Source organism: Bombina bombina, chromosome 12 (assembly GCF_027579735.1).
Source record: "Bombina bombina isolate aBomBom1 chromosome 12, aBomBom1.pri, whole genome shotgun sequence".
Lineage (NCBI taxonomy): Eukaryota > Metazoa > Chordata > Amphibia > Anura > Bombinatoridae > Bombina > Bombina bombina.
This window is the reverse complement of record NC_069510.1, coordinates 38,990,404-39,014,835: the sequence shown is the minus strand read 5'-3', so window position 1 is coordinate 39,014,835 and position 24,432 is coordinate 38,990,404. Positions and strand designations below refer to the sequence as shown.

The following is a 24,432-nucleotide window of genomic DNA, read 5'->3' as shown; positions in this document are numbered from 1 at the left end:
TACTCAGCCTTTCCTCTTTTCGAGGTTGATAAAATGAGCAGAGCCTTGAGTCCCTTAAGGGGGATTAGCCGCACTTTACAAGTACAATCATGTTTTGTCCGTGCCTTTTCTTCTTTGTGGAGGAATACAGTAGTTTGTTCCCTTTCTTTTGTAAGGGGTTTGCTTGGAGACCAACTGCTGGGCGATGGTGTCAACGCAACAAATCTGTGACAACCAACCAGTCTAAAGTTAAGTAGGTTGGGAGGGAGCTTCTCATTGCCCTATAGATCCAGAATTAAAGCCACTTTCTTTCAGCATCACTATAACACTTCTCAATAAAAACCACATCCACTGTCTTTAACACTTAACCCGCCATAAGGCCAATGTGGGGTCAAAGCCACCTCCTTTGATTCTTTTTACTATGGGGATTATCTTTCCTTTTCTTTTTCTTTTTTTTTTCACCCAACACAACTTATTTAAAAATCAGATTTATTTGTAATTCAGGCAGCTTAATGAAATCAAACACATGCAGTTTTAATGGATAGGAATATTATAATAAAGGAAGCCAAAAACACATTGAGGCCAATTCCACGTTTTTTTGCACTGAAATCTTGACTGAATTTGATTACAGGCCAATATTTGCTAGGCTATTTTATTATTATTATTATTATTATGATATGTTATAAAATCCCTTGCAACTGTCTGTCATATCTCATGTGCTAATATTTTTGCAAACAGTTGTGCCTCATCTTTTTGACTTACCGTCTACTTTTGTTAGAATAATTTTGTCAAAGTTCAGCAGTCGTTAAACAATAATTTGTGCAGTGTAACTTTAGTGCAAATTATCTTTTTTTGGTTTCCATTGATATCAGTGGGAGCCTATAATACTAAACCGCTGCTGATATTAAAGGGACATAAAACCGCCAAGTTTTCTTTCATTAATCAGATAGAGCAGTGATTTTCAACCTTTTTTTTGCCGTGGCACACTTTTTTACATAAAAAAATCCTGCGGCACACCACCATCCCAAAATGTAAAAAAAATCACACATTGTAGCCTAACACAGCATATATATATATATATATATATATATATATATATATATATATACACATACACACATACTGTATGTATTGTGCTGTCATGCCTCCTACAAAATACGTGACATATTGACATTCATTCACAAACAATCATAATGATTGTCTGTGAATGAATGTCAATATGTCATGGTTGTAAATGATGCCTGCCTGATGAGCCTGTCACATACCTCTCAATATTTAAACATTTGAAAGAGGGACACCCCCGCACTGTTGTCAGTCTGCCGCGGCACAACTGAGGATCTCTCACGGCACACTGGTTGAAAAACACTGAGAAAGAGCATACCATTTTAAACAACTTTCCAATTTACTTCTATTATTTAATGTGCTTCATTCTCTTGGTATCCTTTGCTGAAAGGTTTATCTAGGAAAGATCAGGAGCAGCAAAGAACCTAGGTTCTCATTGCTGATTGATTGCTGCATATACTGTATATATATATATACCGATTGTCATTGGCTCACCCATGTGTTTAGTTAGAAACCAGTATGCATTGCTGCTCCTTTAATCAATGATACCAAGAGAATGAAGCAAATTAGATAATAGAAGTAAATTAGAAAGTTGTTTAAAGGGACAGTTTACTCAAAATGTTTCTCCCCTTTAATCTGTTCCCAATAATCCACTTTACCTGCTGTAGTGTATTAAATTGTTTACAAGTATTTCCATTGGCATTTGAATTAGTTTATTTAGCCTGTGGTATCCCCACCCATCCTGAAAGTTTTTGGCCACGAGGCCAATCTGTATTAACACAACCAGTAGAAGAAATTACACTCCCAGTGGGGCATAGAAGAGATAAGGTAATACATGTTAATTTTCAATTGATTTCTCCAAGTACTGGTGATTGGTTTATGGATGGATATAAGATAAAGAAGCAGATATATGTACACAATGTGATAAAGTAATGAGATCTGATTATACCTACAAGTTCTACCCATTTTATTAGGTTGTGGCTTCAAAACACAAAACCAGCTAATTCATATACACAAATAAGCCTTAAAAAAGCAAATCTCATACATTTTATACTCTGCAGCTGGTAAAAAAAAGTAATTGGAAAGACATTAAGGGAAAAACAATTTTATAGTACACTGTCCCTTTAACCCTTTGAGTGCTAAGTACTTTCCCACCTCGGTGCTAAGATTTTTTAATGTTTTTTTTTTATTTTATGAACAATTTTTTTTTTACTTTTTTTTTAATTTTATTTAGACCCCCAAGACTTACACTGTTGGAAAGGCAATTACCTTTCCATTGGTGGGTCTTGGGGGTCTGTAGCTGCTTAGATGCCTGAGATACATTGTTAAGTATAAATAAAGTTGCGCAGTGACATCATCACGTTATTGCGTGTGACGTCACCACGCAAAACGGGAAGCCCCGGCGATGCCTGTCACAGTGTCACTCTACAGGCATGATCACTGGGATAGGAGTGGGTGGGAGCCCCCAGATCTCTCTCAAGGTGGGAGCGTGCTAGTGACGGCTCTGAGCCGTCATTAGCACCAGAGTAGGAAACTCTGTGACGACTCAGAGCCGTCATTAGCACTCAAAGGGTTAAAGAGACAGTCTACACCAGAATATTTATTGTTTTAAAAGATAGATAATCCCTTAATTACCTATTCCCTAGTTTTGCATAACCAATACAGTTATATTAATACACTTTTTACCTCTGTGATTATCTTGTATCTAAGCCTTTGCAAACTGACTCCTTATTTCAGAGCTTTTGACAAACTTGCATTGTAGCAAATCAGTGCAGGCTCATAGGAACTCCACGTGCATGAGCTTAGTATTATCTATATGAAACACATGAACTAAAACCCTCTAGTGGTAAAAAACTGTCAAAATGCCCTGAGCTAAGAGGCGGCCTTCAAGAGCTTAGAAAGTAGCATATGAACCTCCTAGATTTAGCTTTCAACTAGGAATACCAAGAGAACAAAGCAAAATTGGTGATAGAAGTAAATTGGAAAATTGTTTAAAATTACATTCCCTATCTGAATAATGAAAGTTTGTTTTGGACTAGACTGTCCCTTTAAAATTGTATTCTCTATCTGAATCATGAAAGAAAAATTTGGGGTTTCATGTCGCTTTAAGTAAACATAGAAACATTGATTTTGACAGCCGATAAGAACCATAGAACCAACAAGTGTACCCACATGTTCTATGAAGTGTAAGCTTAAAGGGACAGTGTATTATAAAATTATTTTTCCCTTAATGTGTTTCCAATTACTTTTTATTCCATCTGTAGAGTATAAAATGTATGAGAAATGGCTTATTTGGCTTTATTTTTATATATGAAATAGCGGGGGTTTTGTTTTGTTTTTTTAAACCACAATTCATTCAAATGGGTTGAACTTACGGGAAAATATAAGGATATTTTATAACATTCACTTACACATACACACAGATGCTTCTTTATATCATCTCCGTCTGTATGCCAAAGTGCAATACTCAGAGCCTGATGATATAAAGCTCTCCACGCAGATGAGATAATCTAAAGTGATCCTAGCACTATGAGATTCCTAGTGAAATTGTTAAAAGGCAGATTTTACTATACTTCTCCAAGGGACATTCCCTGCATTTCTCAATATGAAGGAGAGATAAGCCCATTGTAATACAGCACTGCATGATATGAGAGTTCTACTGCATTTACGCTTTGTGCTTTGTATTTTATATCACTTTAAACTTCAGATTAAGTTTTATTACATTTAAACTTTGCATTTTCTATTTTGTTGTTTAATGCATATATATTCTGTGTACAGCAGTGTATATATATTTATGATTTTACAAATTATGATTAGCCTTTGCTGACATTTTCTTGCCAATTAAAATCTATTTTTTCTATACTTTTTTAACAGGTTTTCAAGAACATTTTACACTTATCAAATTCAACAGCTAAAGACACTTGATTAAATCCTAAACTGGCCCTTTCAAATTATTTGCAAGATTTCCGAGAGAATTCTATTATGTTTCACATGTGCAAAACACTCTGAAATGGACACAAACAACATGTGTATACATGGTCTAGAGTCATTTAAGCTCTATTTGTCACTATTGTATATTCCATTTTCAGTGAGCAAGGCACATCTAAGGGGATCCTCAGGAAAAGAGCAATCAGAACCACAACATATACGGCGTTCTTTTTGTTTACCGGTTGTCAGGATGGATTTGGATTACAATTGGTTAATGATTATTTCCCTTACACACTGTACAAAGGGGCTAATTCAGATTAACCTTAAAGGAACAATTTACTCAAAAAATGTCCCCCCTTTAATTTGTTCCCAACGATCCACTTTACCTGCTGGAGTGTATTAAATTGTTTACAAGTATTTCCATTAACCTTATATTGGCATTTGAATTAGTTTATTTAGCCTGTGGTATCCCCACCCATCCTGAAAGTTTTTGGCCTCAAGGCCAAGCTGTGTTAACACAGCCAGTAGAAGAAATGACACTCCATGTGGGTTATAAAAGAGATAAGGTAATAAAATGTTAATTTTCCATTGTTCTCTCCAAGTATTGGTGATTGGTTTATGGACAGATATAAGATAAAGAAGCATTTATATGTACACAATGTGATAAAGTAGTGAGATCTGATTATACCTACAAGTTCAACCCATTTTATTAGGTTGTGGCTTCAAAACACAAAACCAGCTATTTCATATACACAAATAAGCCTTAACAATACCATACAGTTTATACTCTGCAGCTGGTAAAAAAAGTAATTGCAAACACATTAAGGAAAAAACAATTTTATAGTATACTGTCCCTTTAAGGGGTGGGAAAGGACCATTGTATATGTCAGTTTTGGTTGAATTCCCTGTTTGAACCCTATAACAAGTACATGAAACCCAAAATGTATTTTTGTCATTCAGACAGAGCATATAATTTTAAATTAGTTTCCAATTTACTTCTATTATCAAATTAGTTTGTTGTAAAGATGCCTAGGTTGGTGTCTGGAGCACTAAATGGCAAATGGATAACATTCTTGAAAAACTGCTGCCATATAGTGCTCCGGACACGTGCACGCTCCTGAGCTTCCATCCGTGCTTTTGAACAAGAATATTTAATATTTAATAACATTTTCTGGAACTTGTATATTGAAAACCCGTTTGCAGTAGTGGGCTTTTATCTGCCAAGTCTGTTTTGTATAGTGATCACTCAAAAAACACAAATCTGACAAAACTAAGTTATCGGAAGCTGATATTGGAAAGATTGTTATCAAGCCCAGGATTTGTAATGGTAAATTCACTTTCACCACATTTATCAATAACGTTTTCTATTTGTTTCCTTTTTGTAATCCCTGTCTTTTCTGCTTATCTCATCTTCTCTTATCTGACCCTTACAAACATTTTAACTCTGCATTTACTTTCCCAGAATGATTTACTGCAAATAAACAGAAAAACACATTTCTAAACAGATCAAAGACCAAAAATGTAAAAAAAAATCCCTATCCTGCAATTTCCCAAAAGTAGCAGGCACAACATATATATATATATATATATATATATATATATATATATATATATATATATATATATATATATATATATATATATATATATATATATATATATATATGTGTGTGTGTGTGTCTGTGTGTGTGTGTATATATATATGTGTGTGTGTGTGTATATATATATGTGTGTGTGTGTGTCTGTGTGTGTGTGTATATATATATGTGTGTGTGTGTGTATATATATATGTGTGTGTGTGTCTGTGTGTGTGTGTATATATATATGTGTGTGTGTCTGTGTGTGTGTGTATATATATATATGTGTGTGTGTGTGTGTATATCTTAAAATATATTATTTCAGTCTATGAAACGTTTTGACTATTAGTCAACATTTTGTTTAGTACACACATCTCTCTCTCTCTCTCTCTCTCTCTCTCTCTCTCTATATATATATATATATATATATATATATATATATATATATATATATACAGTAATAGTATATATATATATATATATATATATATATATGTGTGTGTATGAGAGTGTGTGAGCGTGTGTGTGTGCATGTGTGTGTATGTGTGGGTGTGAGAGTGTGTGTGTATGTGTGTGTGAGCATGTGTGTGTGAGTGTGTGTGTGTGAGTGTGTGTGTGAGTGTGTGTGAGCGTGTGTGTTAGAGTGTGTGTGAGAGTGTGTGAGTGTGTGTATGTGTGTGTGAGAGTGTGTGTGTAAATTGTGTGTGAGCGTGTGTGTGAGTATGTTTGTGAGCGTGTGTGTGAGTGTGTGTGTGAGAGTGTGTGAGTGTATGTATGTGTGTGTGAGAGTGTGTGAGTGTATGTATGTGTGTGTGAGAGTGTGTGAGTGTATGTATGTGTGTGTGAGAGTGTGTGTGTAAATTGTGTGTGAGCGTGTGTGTGAGTATGTTTGTGAGCGTGTGTGTGAGTGTGTGTGAGCGTGTGTGTGTGAGCGTGTGTGTGTGAGAGTGTGTGTGAGCGTGTGTGTATGTGTGTGTGAGCGTGTGTGTGTGTGAGCATGTGTGTAAGCGTGTGTGTGATAAAGTGTGTTTATGTGTGAGCGTGTGTGAGCATGTCTGAAAGTGTGTGTGTGAGCGTGTGTGAGCATGTCTGAAAGTGTGTGTGTGAGAGTGTGTGTGAGCGTGTGTGAGTATGTGTGTGTGAGCGTGTGTGTGAGTGTGTGTTTATGTGTGTGTGAACGTGTGAGAGCATGTGTGAGTATGTGTAAGCGTGTGTGAGAGTATGTGTTTATGTGTGTGTGTGAGCGTGTGTGTGAGAGTGTGTGAGCGACTCAACGTGTATGTGTGTTTACATCAGAACTTCTTTGCATTTGCAGGGTGTTATGTGCTACCAAAAGTGCAATAATAAAATACTGTAACATATTAGAATAACACATTAGAGCAGTTTTATTTTGCATTTTTATGAACCTTTAAATGTACACAGCATATTTATTTATTTATTGGTTGTTCTTACTTATCCTCTTACAGTTTCAGTGGTGTCCAGTTCAAGTGTTAAACCAAAACTAATGACCCTCAAGATGTTGGAATCAAAATATTGAGGCTTTTTTTATGTCCCTGTAATTATGGTTCCATTCAAGTCACCTGTTAGGGTTAGATTAACGATTAAAGGGACAGTCTACTTCATTTTTTATTTTTTAAAAAGATAGATAAAGCCTTTACTACCCATTCCCCATCTTTGCATAACTAACATTGTTGTTACTATACTTTATAACCTCTAAATTGACACCATAGGGTCGATCACAATCATTTAGTACATTTTGTAAATAGTAACAAAATAAGTGTAAAGTTTTAGTATCTATAAAACAATGGGAGCTGCCATGTTGTAACTTGTGTTACCTTCTCTGCTGTGGCTAATTAGGGACAGTTATAAATAGGTCACTAGAGTGTGCAGCCAATGGTTGTGCTGGATTTAACAGTGTTCTGCACTTCCATTTCCAACAGGAACTGAAAAGCTTACAATTTCAGAATGGAATTACAGGAAAAGGGGACAAAATAAATAATGAAAATATATTGCAGGGTTTTTTTTATATAAACTATTTATCATTTTATATTACTATCTCAAATTTTTAATGTCCCTTTAAAGTCTAAGTTTTTTTTTAGATAAATAATTTGAAATGCTTTTCTAAAAGATTGTGATTAACCTTATACAGTAAAATCAAAATGAAAAGTTCATGATGCAGACAGAGTGTGCAATTTTATGCCAGTTTTCCATTTACTTCTCTTATCTAATTCACTTTTGTTTCATTGGTATCCTGTGTTGAAAAGCATACCTAGGTAGAATCTGAAGCAGCAATGCACTACTGAGAGCTAGCTGCTGATTGGTGGCTGCACAGATATGCCTCTTGTCATTGACTCACCTGATGTGTTCAGCTAGCTTCGAGTAGTGCATTGATGCTCCTTCAACAAAGGATGAAACAAATTTGATAATGGAAGTAAATTGGAATGTTGTTTAAAAGAGTATGTTTCTATCTTAAACATAAAACTGAGTTTCACGCCCGCTTAAAGCTAGTTCCAGAGCAGGGAGCTAGCCGATCACATTTGCTGAGCCAATTACAAGAGGCATATATGTGCAACCGCCAGTCAGCAACTAGTTCCTAGCATTCAATTGCTGCTCCTGAGTATACCCAGGTATGCTTTTCAACAAAGTATACCAAAAGAACAAAGCACATTTAATTTTAAAAGTATAATACTGAAAAGTCTTATAAAATTGCACATTCTGTCTAAACCATGAAAGCTTCATTTCGACTTTCATGCCCCTTCAACTATAAATAGAAAAAAAAATAACAACACAAAAATGCAAGTTTAATTCTCTTTATTTAATATAGAAAGTTTAAGGGGGAAAGCGAAGCAGATTAGAGGGAATTTAAAAGGGTTGATAATAGGAAGCCATGAACTGTCAGGCAAAGCTGTCTCTCTTGCGGCGACATCTCCTGTAAAACACAAACATTGTTAGCACAAGGTCAGAGGTTACTGGGACATTGAGCAACAACCCGAGCATATTCCCCTTAGAAAGCTGATTTGTATTTCAGTATTTGTAAAGTGTGTGTGTATTTATTATGCCCCTGCCAGGGGGGTATTTTTGCCTAGGCAACAAGGCACTTGCCTAGGGCAGCAGATTGGAGGGGGAGCTATATTTGTAAGAAGCTTACAGTTATTTAAGAAGTATTATACAGGTATTTAATGGGAGATTTTGCCCAAGGAGCTAACATTCTAGGTGGGGAATAATAAGAGAGTGCCCATGGAGCTTACAGTTTAGAGGCAACTCTGAACCTTTCATTTATTCAGCTAGCTCTTTCCTTTAGTTCTGTTGGCTTTCAGCACTCAGTATTCTGTTTGTATTGTTTCAAGAAATCTGGGTTTGGGGTTTTGATATATATTACAAAAATAGATAGATATGTGTGTGTGTCTGTGTCAGTGTATATATATATATATATATATATATATATATATATATATATACACACACACACGTGTGTCTGTGTGCATGTGACCGTGTGTGTGTATGTGTAAAACTCTGTGTGTGTCTGAATATGTGTGTGTCTGTGTGTATATATATATATATATATATGTGTGTGTCTGTGTATATATATATATATGTGTCTGTGACTATGTGTGTGTGTGTGTGTGTGTGTGTGTGTATGTATATATACTGTATATATATATATATAGAAAAATATATATATTTTATATATATATATATATATATATACACACATGTGTGTGTCTATGACTGTGTGTGTGTGTATATATATATATATATATATATATATATATATAAATGTGTGTCTGTGACTATGTGTGTGTATATATATATATATATATATATATATATATATACACACACACACAAACACTGTGTGTCTGTGTGCACGTGACCATGTGTATAACTCTGTGTGTGTCTGTAACTATTGGGTAGATTTAATAACGGGCGAGAGGATATAATTCGCTGTTATTTGGCAAAGACAAAGATCTTTTTGTGCAGTGAGGTTTGTAACTTTTGCTGATATTTTAGCAGCTATGTTATTTCAACAGAGCAAACCTTAGCAGTTTCGTGATTTACAATATGAAAATTGTTAAAATCCTGTTATAGAAGATGAGATAAGTTGCAGCCATTTTCTTCTTTTAGAAAACAATTTCCTTCATATGAAAATCTTATTAAATCAATAAATGTTTTTCTATCAATGATTAAAAATATATTTAAAAAAACTCATTGAGCAAATTTTCCAATTAGATCAATTATGCTCAAATACAAATGGCATTCAGATTATTTAACACTTATCAGGCTGGTTTTGGGTTATAAAAGGTTAATGTTGCACATTTAAATTATTATTTTCCATACACAATTTACTAAAGGATCAATCAAACACCTATGATGTAAAAGGTGCCAAATAACTGTTGTATTTGTCAGTTTTGTTTCAATCCCCAGGTTTGCACAATTAACATTGTTATATTAATATACCTTATATAATTTACTAGACGTAAAACTGCCTGGAATGCAATCTAGATAGTTTTACAAGACAAATTGTAAGATATTTATGTTTTGGTGATGTTTTTGGAGATTTTTACATTCAAATTTGAGTAAAGTAGTAATTTAAAAATAAAAAAGTGAACTTACTTAAACTTTGGTAGGGTCACATTCAACTAAAAAAAGGATGAAAATAAACATTACTAAAATAATAATAAATCCAGAATGCCAGTAAATAGTTCATTAGTTACATTGTTTTCTCAAAATATAATTATTTTGTTGTGTATTTCCTTTGGAGTAATATATAATTTCAACCCAAACATTGACCTTAACTGTAGGTTTTCAATATTTAGATCACTACTCAAATGGCCGTGACAATTTATACTTTGCAATATTTTAAAGGCACATATTAATTACATACATTGTGCTTTGTTGACTATGTGTTTAACACCTACAACACATAGTTAAAGGGACAGTCAACACCAGAATTTTTGTTGTTTGAAAAGAAAGATAATCCCTTTATTACCCATTCCCCAGTTTTGCATAACCAACACAGTTATAATAATACACATTTTACCTCTGTAATTATCTTGTATCTAAGCTTATGCTGACTGCCCCCTTATTTCAGTTCTTTTGACAGACATGCGGTTTAGCCAATCAGTGCTCAGTCCTAGGTCACTTTACGTGAATGAGCTCAATGTTATCTATATGAAACATGTGAACTAATGCCCTCTAGTGGTCAAAATTTATTCAGATTAGAGGCAGTCTTCAAGGTCTAAGAAATTAGCATATGAACCTCCTAGTTTTAGCTTTCAACTAAGAATACCAAGAGAACAAAGCAAAATTGGTGATAAAAGTAAATTGGGAAGTTATTTAAAATTGCATTTCCTATTTAAAACATGAAAGTTTTTTTTGGACTTGACTGTCCCTTTAAAGGGACACTGTATTTAAAAAACAAAGTACAATATTTGTAAAAAATAATCAATTAGTTTTTTTGCAATGTATATCTATTAAAAATGTTGCAGCTAAAGTTATTCAATTTGATAGTGAACTTGCCTGAGTTCTAATTTCCTGTTATGAACTGATACTTTAGTATTGTTTCTTCTTTACACAGATCACTATTTTCCTACACTCCCTAAGTAGTTGTATTCAGGGCCAGACTGGGAAACCAGACCTGGAAATGTTTGAAGACCACCCCAGAACACACACCCTCGGCTTCGCCTTTACCCCCCACACACCTTGCCTAAGGCCTTTTTTGGCCTCTACAGGCCCCCACACCCCTGTCAGGAGCAGAGCGGCCTTAAAGAAATATACTACACATGCGCAGTCACAAGGCTCACTCCGGGACCTCCATGAAGAAGAATGCAGCCCTAATATCTAATTTGCTTAATTCTTTAGATATCCTTTGTTGAATAAATAGCAATGCACATGGGTGAGCCAGTCACACAAGGCATCTATGTGCAAGCACCAATCAGCAGCTACTGAGCATATCTGGATATGCTTTGCAGAAAAGGATATCAAGAGAATGAAGCACATTAGATAATAGAAGTAAATAAGAAAGTTGTTTAAAATTGCATTCTCTTTCTAAGTCTTGAAAGAAAAACACAGGGGACATTAAACACTAAATACATTAATAAGCATAGCATTTAGGTTATGCCCCACCTCCCTCTAGTCATGGGTGCAGCCATGTTGAAATCTAGCTTTCACATTCCAGTGCTGACCTGTTTGCACATGTGCAGTAGCTCTCCTTCAGATACCCGCAGTGTAACCTAGGTTCCAAAATGGCAGCACCCAAACTTAGAGGGCAATGCATGAGTGTTTAATGTCCCTTTAACTATGTGTTTAATCCCCTTGTTTGTTGTTTACAAGGAGTGATGTACTATTGCATTAACATATCCCTTTAAAAGCATCATTTTGAAAAGTGTAATTAAAGAACCATGTTTGTTACTTTGTCTGCTTACCTCCTTTTGGCAGTATTACAATTAAATCGTCTTTCAAGCCTAAAGCTTTGCACATTTCTTTGAACTTATTCAGTACTGCTTCTGGCAGGTCTGTTTGTCGCCCTGAAAGAAAAAAACGTTATTTAACACTTCAACCTCAGCACTTTCACTGACTTGTTTTTTCTATTTCTAAATTTACAAACAAACCAAACAGTTCCAGTATTATTTAATTTTACCTGCTGGAATATTTTACATTGTTTACAAATAGTTCCTTTACCTTTATTTTGGTATTTGCTTTTCCAGTTTACTGCACCAATACAAAACATTTCATTTTTGCAGTTGTGGCTACAGAAAGGCTAGGTAAACAAAAAGTCTCATATGGGGGGGTGGGGTGGCGGAAGAGAGAGTGACCAGCCCTTTTAAAACACTGTGGGTCAGATTACAAGCAGAGCGATATATATAATTTGCAGGCTAACAATATTAGTGCTCCCCTTTGTAATGCTAGCGCATGATAAGGTTCACTGGTATTACAAGTACAGCGCAATGTGAATGTGAGCTCGCAGTCGTATTGCAAGAAAGCATTGTGCTCACAGGAGCGCGCTTCTATGGGAGATTCCTTTTGATGTCCTCACAAACGTCATCAGAACCTTGTACGTAGCGCATCGATGGGCAGCATTTTTAAATATATATGCATATGAATATATATATACACATATTAACACATAAATATATATGATAATGTATATAATCATATACATATATATTAACATTGCAGTCTATGGGAACACACAGAGCTCATACACTGCAATGTAAAGGCACTTTTCAGTGCCATTTTTTGTCTAACACCCCACTCCCACCAACTTTAAAGCCCCCAAACTACCTAGTGCAGATTTAGTTTTTTTGTTTTTTATTAAAATAACTATAATACCCTCCATTTTGAGGGCATTTGGGGTACTTTTAGGAAATTTAACCAGAGATCTAATTTCTGGTTAATTTTCGGAGCACTTATTGCTACCGCAATAAATAGCGGTAGTGGGTGGTTAATTATTGTGCTCCCGCAATCTGACAAATTTGCGGGAGCTCGATAATTTAGCGCTCCACTTGTAATCTAATCCTGTGTTTAGCACTCTATGGCAGCATTATTTTTCAGCATTGCTTGTAGCAGTGCTATGCATTGCCACAAATATTGCTGCCATAGAGTAGTAAAGACATGCACATGCTTGTGAAATCATAAAGGTTTACTCTTTAACAAAAGATACAGGGCCTGAGATTGAAAACCTCATCGGCATGGAGAGAAATCACACAAAATCTTTAGGATTGTTTTACACCTTGTACTGTAATCTAGGAGTTTCTGTTTCAAATAAATTACACTACAAAACAGCATAAACATTTCTCAAGATAAAATTTGAGATTCTCAAAAAAAATGTAAGGGCCTCGCCGTACTGACGAGACTTCTTAGAATATCTCGCCAGAGTGGTGAGGTTTTAAATATCAGGCCCAAAGAGAGAACAACACAAATTTCCTAAAAAAAAATTTTTTTAAAATTCTGAAAATCTTTTCACTGCCCTCTGTATCATGTGACCGTCATCAGCAAATCAGAGACGCATATATGTATATTCTGTGAACTCTTGCACATGCTCAGTAGGGAGTTTAGAAAGTGTGAATTTAAAAACACAGTGTACTACTAATTAATAAGTAAAATGGACAAATTTTTCTTTTCTTTTTTTTTTTTTCTTTTTAACCCGATGCTCTATCTGAATCATAAAACTTTCATTTTTAATTTCACGTCCCTTCATTCCAGCTGTGTTAGAATAAAATAAAGTTAGTTATTTTTATGTATGAATGGATATTTTTGAAAGATTAAAATCGGACATTTCCAAAACTAGGCCAAAGAAAGAGTAATCCGGTAATTACCAAACAACTTTACAGTTACTGTGACCTCTTTTTCGCTCACTCTCCGTGTGTACTCCAGGCCAAAATGATCATAGTCTGTCCCAATAATAATTACTTCATTTTCTCCACGTGCTGCAAAAATAGGGAAATTTGGTTATACTACTGTACATTTTTACAATGATGTCATCATCTTTTTTTTTTTGCAGTAGTGTATGATAAATAATATTATTTAGCTGCTTATTTTAGTATTCAATGACCTGAGAATTTGTAGTGACCAGGAGTAATAGTTTCATAGATAGCCTTCATTCCTTTGCATCCTTTGGGTCTGAAAGATAAATAAAATCACAGTAAGAAAACAAGTGATTAGTCAAAAGCACTGGTTTTCAAACCGATTCTCAGTCCCCCTAACAGGCCACATTTTGAGGATATTTGAACTAGAGCACAGGTGAAACAATCAGCTGCTTAGTAAACATGCACCTAGATTACGAGTTTTGCGTTAGGAGGGGTGCGGTGCTAACGAGCAGTTTATGCTCACCGCTCACTTACAGGCAGCGCTGGTATTACGGGTTTTTACACATCCGGCGTTAACCGCAAAAAAGTGAGCAAAGAGCAAAATTTGGCTCCACATCTCACCTCAATACCAGAGCTGCTTACGTTAGCGGTGAGCTGCTAAAACGTGCTTGTGCACGATTTCCCCATAGGAATCAATGGGGGAGAGCCGGCTGAAAAAAAAACTAACACCTGCAAAAAAGCAGCGTTCAGCTTCTAACGCAGCCCCATTGATTCCTACGGGGAAACACATTTTATGTCTACACCTAACACCCTAACATGAACCACGAGTCTAAACACCCCTAATCTTACACTTATTAACCCCTAATCTGCCGCCACCAACATCGCCGACACCTACATTATATTATTAACCCCTTATCTGCCGCTCCGGATGCCAACACCACCTGCATTATATTAATAACCCCTAATCTGCCACTCCGGACACCGCCGCCACCTACATTATAGTTATGAACCCCTAATCTGCTGCCCCCAACATCGCAGAACCCTACATTATATTTATTAACCACTAATCTGCTGCCCCCAACGTCGCCACCACTATAATAAACATATTAACCCCTAAACCTAAGTCTAACCCTAACCCCCCCTAACTTAAATATAATTTAAATAAATCTAAATAAAATTACTACAATTAACTAAATTATTCCTATTTAAAACTAAATACTTACCTATAAAATAAACCCTAAGCTAGCTACAATATAACTAATAGTTACATTGTATCTATCTTAGGGTTTATTTTTATTTTACAGGCAAGTTTGTATTTATTTTAACTAGGTAGAATAGCTATTAAATAGTTATTAACTATTTAATAACTACCTAGTTAAAATAAAGACAAAAGTACCTGTAAAATAAAACCTAACCTAAGTTACAATTACACCTAACACTACACTATAATTAAATAAATTAACTAAACTAAATACAATTAAATACAATTAAATAATTGGCAGATTAGGGGTTAAAATATTTATTTTAGTGTTTGCGATGTGGGGGGGCCTCGGTTTAGGGGTTAATAGGTAGTTTATGGGTGTTAGTGTTAGTGTACTTTTTAGCGCTTTAGTTAAGAGTTTTATGCTACGGTGTTGTAGTGTAAAACTCTTAACTACTGACTTTTAAATGCGATACCAGGCTTGACAGGAGAGGGTCTACCGCTCACTTTTTGGCAGACTCGTAATACCAGCGCTATGCAAGTCCCATTGAAAATACGCAATTGACGTAAGTGGATTTGCGGTATTTCCGAGTCTGGCCAAAAAAGTGAGCGGTGAGCCTGTCATTTCAAGATTTGTAATACCAGCGGGTGTTAAAAAGCATTGTTGGGACCGGCCAACGCTGCTTTTTAACCCTAACGCAAGACTCGTAATTTAGGCGACGGTTATTTTGCATGCTCTTAACCAAGGTAATCCTGAAAACCTGGCCTGTTGGGGATACCTGAGGACAGGTTTGAATACTAGTGGTCTAAAGTCATCATTCCTGAAAAAAATATTGTATAATTTTATCACTGTTTTTTTGTTTTTGCTCTTGTGATGCAAACAAACAGCTGTGAAATTCAAGTTGTATTAGATTTCAAACAAGGTTCAAGGCATAAGAACTTGAATGAATGAAAAATGCATTCATATGCCTGAATGGGATAGATAGATAGATAGATAGATAGATAGATATATTTATAGATAGATAGAAATATTTATAGATAGATAGATAGATAGATATATTTATAGATAGATAGATAGATAGATAGATAGATAGATATATTTATAGATAGATAGATAGATAGATAGATATATTTATAGATAGATAGATAGATAGATAGATAGATAGATATATTTATAGATAGATAGATAGATAGATAGATAGATATATTTATAGATAGATAGATAGATAGATAGATATATTTATAGATAGATGTCATGAAACCCAAATTTGTTCTTTCATGATTTAGGTAGAACATACAAATTTAAATAACTTTCTAGTTTTCTTCTATTATCATTTGTGCTTAATTCTCTTCGTATCATTTGTTGATGGAGCAGCAATGCACTAGTGGTTTCTAACTGAACACATGTGTGAGTCAATGACAATCGTTTTATATATATACTAGTCCTAAAGCCCGTTGACACGGGCCGTGTTGTGTGATGTGATATTTTTTTTATTTATTTTTTTTCTCTCTCTCTCTCTCTCTCTCTCTACCCCTCTCTCTCTCTCTCTCTCTCTACCCCTCTCTCTCTCTCTCTCTCTCTACCCCTCTCTCTCTCTCTCTACCCCTATCTCTCTCTCTCTCTCTCTCTACCCCTCTCTCTCTCTCTCCACCCCTCTCTCTCTCTCTCTCTCTCTCTCTACCCCTCTCTCTCTCTCTCTACCCCTCTCTCTCTCTCTCTCTCTCTCTCTACCCCTCTCTCTCTCTCTCTACCCCTCTCTCTCTCTCTCTCTCTACCCCTATCTCTCTCTCTCTCTCTACCCCTCTCTCTCTCTCTCTCTCCACCCCTCTCTCTCTCTCTCTACCCCTCTCTCTCTCTCTCTACCCCTCTCTCTCTCTCTCTCTCTACCCCTCTCTCTCTCTCTCTCTCTCTCCACCCCTCTCTCTCTCTCTCTCTCTCTCTCCACCTCTCTCTCTCTCTCTCTCTCCACCCCCCTCTCTCTCTCTCTCTCTCCACCCCTCTCTCTCTCTCTACCCCTATCTCTCTCTCTCTCTCTCCACCCCTCTCTCTCTCTCTCTCTACCCCTCTCTCTCTCTCTCTCTCTCTACCCCTCTCTCTCTCTCTCTCTCTCCACCCCTCTCTCTCTCTCAAACAGTCAGTGCACCAAGCCAGTGCACCAATCTGCAGCAGTCTGTTGGTTCAGTGGGGGAGCTGCAGTGCTTTTGGCTCCAGAACAGAATTCTGCCTGTGTGTTTAACTCTTTGCAGAAGTTAGCACATGCAGTTATTTACACTATTTGCCGTTGACCCCTATGTGTTTAATTAATAAGAGTACATAATGTTTGCACTACAATGCGTCTTTTAGCAGTTGTAGAACATGTCATTCTAGAATCCCCTCTGTGCATGATGTATCCTCTGTAATGTGGGTGATTGGGTCCTGTGTGGCTTCCTAAAGCTTCAGGGCTTGTCAGTAAGTCTCAGTGCTTCCTTATTTCAGTGCCCTTCCTCCAGACAAACACTGAGAGGAGAGGTCTGTCAGGCAGCTGTGAAACCTGATCCTATTTATTACGCTGCAGGGAGGGAGGAGAGACACTGCAGGAAACTATTACATAGCTCTGGAGAGTTTCCAAGCACCAGCCAAATACTTATTGGTCTCTCCCGACTCCCTGACGCTGAGGGTGAAAGGTGAACAGGAAGCAGTCAGGCGAGGAGGAAGGTGTCCATGGCGAGGGACGCCCGGGGGGATCCCAGGATACAGGGGACATGTGTGATCCCCTCCACACACTGCTGTAAGTGAGACACACCTCCTCTCTCTTTACAACCTAAAAAGGTGATCCACTGCTAATGCAGAATGGTGCTGCACTCAGCCTTTTTGCTGTCCTAGGCCTGCCATGCAATAGCACCATAACTTGTTGCTTCCGTCATCTCCCGCTCAATTCTTGGTCTCTTAAACTTCCCCGGGAGCCGGAGCTAAGCAGTGTGTGCAGCGGAGCCGTAACCCTAACAATATAGGGCTCTATCTGGTCCTACATTGTCCTATGACTCCTATGCTGCTCCGGTCCTGAGCGGGAAACCCCTGCCTGACCCTGGTCAGCTGTAGGTCCTGCTGCCGGGTCCTCGCGCTGCGTTCCCCCTGCGCGTGCGATCATCTCTGCTGCCGGGTCCTCGCGCTGCGTTCCCCCTGCGCGTGCGATCAGCTGCAAGAGTTTGTCTGAACTGCGCATGACGGCTTCAGACAAACTCTTGTCTTTTATAATATAGGATATAACACTGAACCATGGAATTGCACTCACTGGTCTTTCTGAACAAACGTGCCTTTAATGTGACGTTTCGGGGACCGTATCCCTTTCCTCACCAGTGAATGCATTCCATGGTTCAGTGTTATTTATTTGCTGTTTGCACCCTGGCAGCTGGATTTGAAGTGAGAGTGCTCTTCATTTGCTATCATATAATTTAAATGTAGCACTACTATATGTACTAACTAGAAAGCAAATCATTTGTTACGTACGTAATGTAAGCAATCTGCACTTGAAGCTGACTTTTCACCATACTATAGAAGACTGTTGGCATTGTCATACCCTTCCTCATGGATTGGAACACGGAACAGTTGGATGCGGCTGCAACCCCAAACCACTTCCCTAGGTACTGCAAGAAGTTAAACACATTATTACAACAAACACAATTTCATAGTACATCCAAAACATTTGCAGATAGGTATTTTAAGGATTGCAGCTCCCGAACATTTCATTTATTGAATTATTGTTTTGAGCGGCTACAATTTTTAATGTGAAATAGTATATTGCTGGTGGTATACAAGAGTGTTTTTTATCTCAATTAATAATTAAACAATCGTTCTCAGGCGGCTAACCTACCTTATAAAGGAAAAACCAACAGATCAAAGCTAAATGGACACTGAGCCGTTTGAATTGTAATATGAAGGGCTAGATTACTAGTGGAGCACTAAATTTGCCCGTTTGTGGGCACACGATAATTAACCAGCCATTACAAGTGCAGTAGCAATTAGCGCTTAAATGTGCCCTAAATGCCCTCAAAATACATATATATTGATGTTGAGCATACAAATATTAATATGAGTATTATAGATGACATGTATACTGTTAATGATAATTAGATCTATGTGTGCAAATATATATATATTGTATATTTATAGATGAGGTGTTGTGTCTAAAATTGACCACTAGATGGCATATGTAATAAATAACTAATTGTTCTACTGGTGTTGTATATTTTGGGGGTGGGATTTATGGCAGTATAGAGTATTGAGTGTCGTTGTTTTTTCATTTGGAAATGTTTTAATTAAATTGCAAGAATTGAAAAAGTTACTGGTGTGCTGCCATTACTTCTGCTGAATTGTACGCTCTGGGATTTGAGTGTGAGATCCTGAATGGCGTTTTGCACCCAATATATACACAAATGCTGGAAAACTGCATTTTGAAGATATCAAAACAGTCTTGTCAGTTCTACAACATCCCTCACATAAGTTTAGAAAGTCAAATTTAAGCTTTAAAGTTGTTTATCTCACTATGCGCAGTTCTGGATGTGAAGGAGAAACATACAGAATAGGTCCCAAACGAATAAATAAAGATTTTGTCAGAATTTGTTTTCAACGTAAGATGGTTTGTGATTATCAAGCCCTAGAAGTGAAATTGTTTTAATGGCTTTATAGCTGGATTTGTACATTCAGTAAAGTGAGAGCTTTTAGTACTATTTAACTATGTTAAAGGGATATGAAACCAAAAAATGTTCTTGTCTGATTCCGACAGAATATACAATTTTTAAAATGTTTTTAATTTACTTCTATTATCAAATTTGCTTTGTTCCTATGATATTCTGTGTTGAAGAGATACCTAGATAGTCATTTGGAGCACTTCATGACAGGAAATGGTGCTGCCATCTAGTGCTCTTGCAAATGAATAACATTCTTGTAAAACTGCTGCCATCTAGTGCTCTTTCAAATGAATAACATTCTTGTAAAACTGCTGCCATCTAGTGCTCTTGCAAATGAATAACATTCTTGTAAAACTGCTGCCATCTAGTGCTCTTTCAAATGAATAACATTCTTGCAAAACTGCTGCCATCTAGTGCTCTTGCAAATGAATAAAATTCTTGTAAAACTGCTGCCATCTAGTGCTCTTGCAAATGAATAACATTCTTGTAAAACTGCTGCCATCTAGTGCTCTTGCAAATGAATAACATTCTTGTAAAACTGCTGCCATCTAGTGCTCTTGTAAATGAATAACATTCTTACAAAACTGCTGCCATCTAGTGCTCTTGCAAATGAATAACATTCTTGTAAAACTGCTACCATCTAGTGCTCTTGCAAATTAATACAATTCTTGTAAAACTGCTGCCATCTAGTGCTCTTGCAAATGAATAACATTCTTGTAAAACTGCTGCCATCTAGTGCTCTTGCAAATGAATAACATTCTTGTAAAACTGCTGCCATCTAGTGCTCTTGCAAATGAATAACATTCTTGTAAAACTGCTGCCATCTAGTGCTCTTGCAAATGAATACAATTCTTGTAAAACTGCTGCCATATAGTGCTATTGCAAATGAATAACATTCTTGTAAAACTGCTGCCATATAGTGCTCTTGCAAATGAATAACATTCTTGTAAAACTGCTGCCATCTAGTGCTCTTGCAAATGAATAACATTCTTGTAAAACTGCTGCCATCTAGTGCTCTTGCAAATGAATAACATTCTTGTAAAACTGCTGCCATCTAGTGCTCTTGCAAATGAATAACATTCTTGTAAAACTGCTGCCATCTAGTGCTCTTGCAAATGAATACAATTCTTGTAAAACTGCTGCCATATAGTGCTATTGCAAATGAATAACATTCTTGTAAAACTGCTGCCATATAGTGCTCTTGCAAATGAATAACATTCTTGCAAAACTGCTCCCATAGAGTGCTCCAGAAATGGGCCAGCTCTTAAGCATACATCAATGATTTTCAACAAAAGATACCAAGAGAACAAAGCAAATTGCTAATCGAGTACCATTACATTTTATGGGAAGCATCTTGCAGCTCTTCAGGTTCAGCCTTACATAATGAATTCCATAGGCACTGCCCCTGTGGCATTTGTTAACTGATAGCTCACTCTATAGCAAATGGAATTAAAGGGACAATATGCTCAAAATTTTCTATTATTCATATCAAAGAGCAGAATTTTAACGTTATTTTTTGCTTAAAAATATAAAATAAACACAGTTTATTTTAACATGAAACTAATGCATCTGCTTTAGGTATGTGCTCCCCTCCACGGCTCATTGACTGATAGGTACTTCTTTTTAAAGGGACACTAAAGTCCAAATTAGACTTTCATGAATCAGATAGAGCATGTCATTTTAAGCAACTTTCTAATTTACTCCTATTATCAAATTTTCTTCGTTCTCTTGTTATCTTTATTTGAATGTAAACTTAGGAGCCGTCCCATTTTTGGTTCAGCACCTGGGTAGTGCTTGCTGATTAGTAGCTACATTTAGACACCAATCAGAAAGCACTACCCAGGTGCTGAACCAAACATGGGCCCGGCTCCTATGCTTACATTCCTGCTTTTCCAAGTAAAGATAGCAAGAGAATGAAGAAAATTAGATAATAGGAGTAAATTAGAAAGTTTCTTAAAATGACATGCTCTATCTGAATCATGACCAAAACAAATTTAATTTAAAGGGCCATAATACCCAAATGTTTAAACACTTGAAAGTGATGCAGCATAGCTGTAAAAAGCTGTCTAGATAGAAAATATCTCCTGAACATCTCTATGTAAAAAAGAAAGATATTTTACCTCAAAAGTTCCTCAGTAGCCACCTCCCATTTTAAAGGATTTCTAAGCAGCATTTTAGTGTGTCTGTCCTAGGACAGCAGAAGGGATGAGCATTGTGCACTCTCATATTATTTCACCAATCAGGTAAAGGAAGCTTACTATGAAATCTCATGAGAGTTAAGTAAAATCTCATGAGATCACAGTAAAAGAGTTCATGACCTCAGCACTGCTGATGCTGATTGGCTGCTGTTCATTTCTTCATTTTTTTTTTTTTTTTTACCTGCAGCTGGGAGCAGCTGAGTATAACTTTTTACACAGAACTTACTCTGCTGAGCTGAGGAGATTGTGAGGTAAAATATCTTCCTTTTTTACATAGAGATGCTCAGGTGATATTTTCCTGTCAGCTTTTTACAGTTATACTGCATCAGTTTCAAGTGATTTAGCATATGAGTATTATGTCCCTTTAAGTTTAATTTTGACTAGACTATTCCTTTAACTACTAAGTTTCTTTAACCTTCAGAGGTATCATTATGTTTTATAAGAGTAATGCACTAGCTGACCTTTTCTTTTATAATTTCCCAAATCTTACCTTAGGGGCATCGAAATTTTCTTGCATTGGGATCCCGCCGCAGTGCACCTTAAGGCAGATCACAAGGAGAAGAGCAACAATTTTCAGCATCATCATGTTTGAGAAGGAAGTCGTAAAGAGATAAACTTGTAAATGCTATTAGTAACTGCCTCAAATCTAGAGAAACAACACACAATATTTATACCTGTTCAGGGAAAGAAACTCCCTCTAAAACATAATCTATATTATATAACGTAGTGGGTCATCTGCCAGGGAACTTACTGTGCTCCATAAGTAAAACTGATGGCGCCGTGGGGATACAGATAAGATTAGAGGCGATTGAATTTAACAATAGAGGCTCATTTCAAGTTGCCAAGGATTTATTTCATCCTGGTACAGAAATATTAGAGATAGCAGCCTTTGGGTAGATTGTGTATGTAAGGGACTTAAAACCCCATTTTGTTTATTTCATGATTAAGACAGAACGTACAATTTTAAACAACTTTCTCATATACTTCTATAATCAAATTTGCTTCATTCTCTTTATCTCGTTTGTTGAAGGAGCATCGATGTACTACTGGGAGCTAGCTGAATACAGGTGAGCTATAGACTAGAGGTACATATGTGCAACCACCAATCAGCAGATAGCTCCCGACGTAGGTATGATTTTCAACAAAGGATACCAAGAGAACAAAGCAAATTAGATAATAGAAGTAAATTGGAAAGTTGTTTAAAATTGTATGTTCTATCTCAGAGGTTTTTGAACCTGTCCTCAGGCCTCCCTAACAGGCCAGATTTTCAGGAATATATTGGGAGAGAGCAGGTTAAAGGGGCAGTAAACTCCAAAAATGTTATTGTTTAAAAAGATTGATAAAACCTTTACTACACATTCACCAGTTTTGCATAACCAACACAGTTATATTAATATAATTTTTACCTTGTAGCTAAGCCTCTTTTCACAGCCCCCTGATCACATTGACTTGTATTTTAGGGCGTGAGCACAATGTTATCTATATGGGCCACATGAACTAGCAGTCTCCTGTTGTGAAAGTAAAGTTAAAAAAAAACATGTGATAAGAGACTGTCTATAGTGGCTTAGAAACAGGCTGAAATGTAGAGGTTTATAACAATTTTGGAGATAACTGTCCCTTTAATAACCATTTCTATTAATTGGCTGATTATTTTGATGTGCTCCAGTTCAGCTATCCTGCAAATCTGGTCTGTTAGGGAGAACTAAGGACAGGTATGTTGATTCTGATAGGCTTTAAATGAAAGAGCTGGTAAGTGTATGAGAATCAGACAAGTGTAAAGACAAAAAAAATGTTGAGGATGAATTGCTTGTCACCAAACAATTCTTTCTTTTTTTCCAGTTTTTGATCATGAAGCTATTTAGAATTTGTTTGTTACTAAAAATGTCATCACCCGCTATTTCTCCTATGGGGAATGTCTTCAGAGGGATGCGGACAGCAGCTTAAAGGGACATAAAACCCAACATTTTACTTTGTTCTCTTAGAATACTTTCTTAAAAAGAAGGTAGGCTGGCTCAGGAGCTTGTATAGGTCTGCAAGAATATTTTTAACGTTTTATGGGTATGTATTTGCTGCAACAAAGAATTCTATGACAACAAAGTAAATTTGATAACAAGTAAATTTGAATGTTTTTTAAAACTGTATCCTTTAGATGAATCATGAAAAAAAAAAAAAAAAGGTTCATGTCTATTTAAACTTCACTGAAGTTAATGTAGTATCTAGTGCTGCTGGGTCACTTGCATGGTCCTTTTCTGTACAGTGAGAAATTTCAGTTTGGCGTGATTGAAGTGGCTCAACAGTTTCATTGGTGGAAATCACATAAACACGATTTGCAGTGTGATATCTTTTTTGAGAGATTTAGACCACTATTGTAAAAAAGGCAAAGTAGTGGTAACTTTGTTCTGCAAGATATTATTATCCCTTCATTCTAGGGTAAACTCTAGGCTTCTGCATTTGTTTTGTTACAAATATGAATTTGTAACAAAAACACAGATATTCGTTTCATTTTGACA

The 24,432-nt window shown here is 36.3% G+C and overlaps 1 protein-coding gene across 1 annotated transcript; it reads right to left on the bottom strand.

The window, feature by feature from the left end:
• Positions 1-8,345: 8,345 nt before the first annotated feature.
• On the bottom strand, positions 8,346-17,455 carry LCN15 (lipocalin 15). Its single transcript, XM_053695333.1, has 6 exons — positions 17,328-17,455; positions 14,101-14,168; positions 13,865-13,975; positions 11,972-12,073; positions 10,161-10,186; positions 8,346-8,475 (listed from the first exon to the last, which is right to left on the bottom strand). The coding sequence occupies exons 2-5, from the start codon at positions 14,147-14,149 to the stop codon at positions 10,161-10,163; spliced, it is 288 nt and encodes a 95-aa protein (XP_053551308.1). The 5' UTR covers positions 14,150-14,168; positions 17,328-17,455; the 3' UTR covers positions 8,346-8,475.
• Between the last annotated feature and the right edge of the window lie 6,977 nt (positions 17,456-24,432).

What these genes read in the sequence shown, in the direction of transcription:
- LCN15 (XM_053695333.1), bottom strand. Translation starts at nt 14,149, where the DNA reads ATGAAGGCTATCTATGAAACTATTACTCCTGGTCACTACAAATTCTCA. An exon ending in TGGTCACTACAAATTCTCAG is followed by an intron (nt 13,976 to 14,100) that starts GTCATTGAATAC and finishes CTATTTTTGCAG; the next exon opens with CACGTGGAGAAAATGAAGTA. An exon ending in TGTAATACTGCCAAAAGGAG is followed by an intron (nt 10,187 to 11,971) that starts GTAAGCAGACAA and finishes TCCTTTTTTTAG; the next exon opens with TTGAATGTGACCCTACCAAA.